Source organism: Atta cephalotes (assembly GCF_000143395.1).
Source record: "Atta cephalotes unplaced genomic scaffold scaffold00002, whole genome shotgun sequence".
NCBI classification, from domain to species: Eukaryota; Metazoa; Arthropoda; class Insecta; order Hymenoptera; family Formicidae; genus Atta; species Atta cephalotes.
In genome coordinates, this window is record NW_012130066.1 from 1029534 (window position 1) to 1031567 (window position 2034).

The window sequence follows — 2034 nt, forward strand, 5'->3', positions numbered from 1 at the left end:
GTCGTATGAATGAACGTTATAAATGATGGGCTCACTTTTGTAAACCCTTCAATATAATTAACTCTTCAATATAATTAACTTATAACTACTAGTACACTAGTAGTTATAATATTTATATACAATTTTTTTAAATACGCAATCTTAAAAATATTTTCTAAAAATGTTGAAGTATATGTAAGAATCACTTAATAATTTTCATTAAAGTGATGAAAATTAATAAAGATTAATGATAAAAATTAACTCGACACGAAACGATTGACAGGAATGACTCATCATAAATATAGTAAAGAATCAAAAGAGACAAAAAAGTCATGTATATTAAATATATTAATATTTCGTTTTCAGAATCGCTGATATCGGAGCCACTCATGTCATTCTGAAGATGAGTAATGACGGGCACAGGAGATGCTTTCGCAGCAGAAGAGCGAGCCGCACGGCTCCATGTTACGCCAATTAAGATTCCGCAGTTCTAAAGAGATCACAAAATTGTGGTGAAGTCAGCGATCGCGTAGCAGACACGGACCTTTATGCCGGTACTCAGCATTAGGAAGTGACAAAAGGCGCAACTGGGATTTAGGAATCCTCTGTTTCCTTCATTGAGATTAGGCGGATCGGAACAGAGTCGTCAGAATGTTGCGCAACAACGTAATGTCCTTCATGAAGAAGGTAAGCGCTTCGCTTCATGTACACGAAATTTTGAAATTGTAAGTTATTTATTATAAAACGATACCCAATTATTGGGCAATATAAGGTTATTTAAATAAAATTATTTATTATGCTGCTTATTCCAATTTATCATTATTTCTACTTTCTGAAATCTTTGGATTGAAATCTAATTCTAAAGAATGAAATTTCATTCCTAAAAATTGACTATCAGCTTCTCTTTTTCAACGCTGACACAAACTCTTTGTCAGTCTTTAGAAGTCACTCTTTGTCACTCTTTAGAATTAGATTTCACTCCAAAGATTTTAAAGAGTAGGTAAATACAATTTTAATAATCAAAAGTGATGAGAACTGACTTTTTAACATGATATATACACAATATGTACTTATATAATATTAAAAATAATGCTAACCATGATGCTATTAAATTTGCAATGAAACTGAAACTACAGAACATTACTTGTCACAAATTGGATCTTATAGAATAGTTTCATTCGATACACACTGATTTCGTTCGTCTCGATTGGAATGCGAACGAAATCACATTTATTTTCGAACGAGTATTTTTAGACGTAATGAAATGTAAAACCATGCAGATATGAATTATACGCTAAAATGTCCATAATTACATCATGGAAGCCGAGCCGCGGAAGCTGTTCAGCGATCCGCTGTATGAATCGAATTAAGATAGAAAACCCTAGTAATCGATAGATCGTGCCCGGAGTACGCATTCAGTTATTTAATGATCGGTTTTATCCTCATGGATACTCCGGGAAACATCGAATATTCAATAGACGGCATCGATCCCTTCGAAATACGGAGCATTTGGAATGGACGATTCCAATACCATCAGATCTAACCTGCGCCTAAGACCTAGGATCGTGTGCGATTAGATACACAGGTACAGGAGGATCACGCTTAAGATCAATGTCAACGCAGAGCTTTTATTCGTGCAAATCGGTCGTTATCCCACAAAAGTCACTTTAGAATTGTAAATTTTCCTTTAACACGATATTTCCATTCTCTTTATCAATGGAAACTGTTCATTTAGCATTAATTGTGCTACGTAATTTAAGCACTCAATAACTAAATACCACAAGCTCGCATTTTAATGTCATAATGTTATAATATACGTCGTCGCAACGATATATATGATTAAAATTGAATATTAAAATCTGCCAATATTGGAAATTAATATTGTTATACTGTCATAATCGCAAATGTCACAATATCTAACGTGACGTTAAAATGATATGAGATACTCCTATATTTATTCTGATTATGTGTGTGTGTGTGTGTGTGTGTGTGTGTGTGTGTGTGTGTGTGTGTGTGTGTGTGTGTGTGTGTGTGTGCGTGTCGTGCGCGCGCGCG

At 34.3% G+C, this 2034-nt stretch overlaps 1 protein-coding gene across 1 annotated transcript in view; it reads left to right on the plus strand.

The window, feature by feature from the left end:
• Positions 1-630: 630 nt before the first annotated feature.
• Positions 631-2034, plus strand: part of LOC105622576 (regulating synaptic membrane exocytosis protein 1) — a 138173-nt gene continuing 136769 nt past the window's right edge. The window contains exon 1 of the mRNA XM_012203995.1: positions 631-666. Within this exon, the coding sequence (XP_012059385.1) occupies positions 631-666 (36 nt within the window). The remainder of the gene's footprint in view (positions 667-2034) is intronic.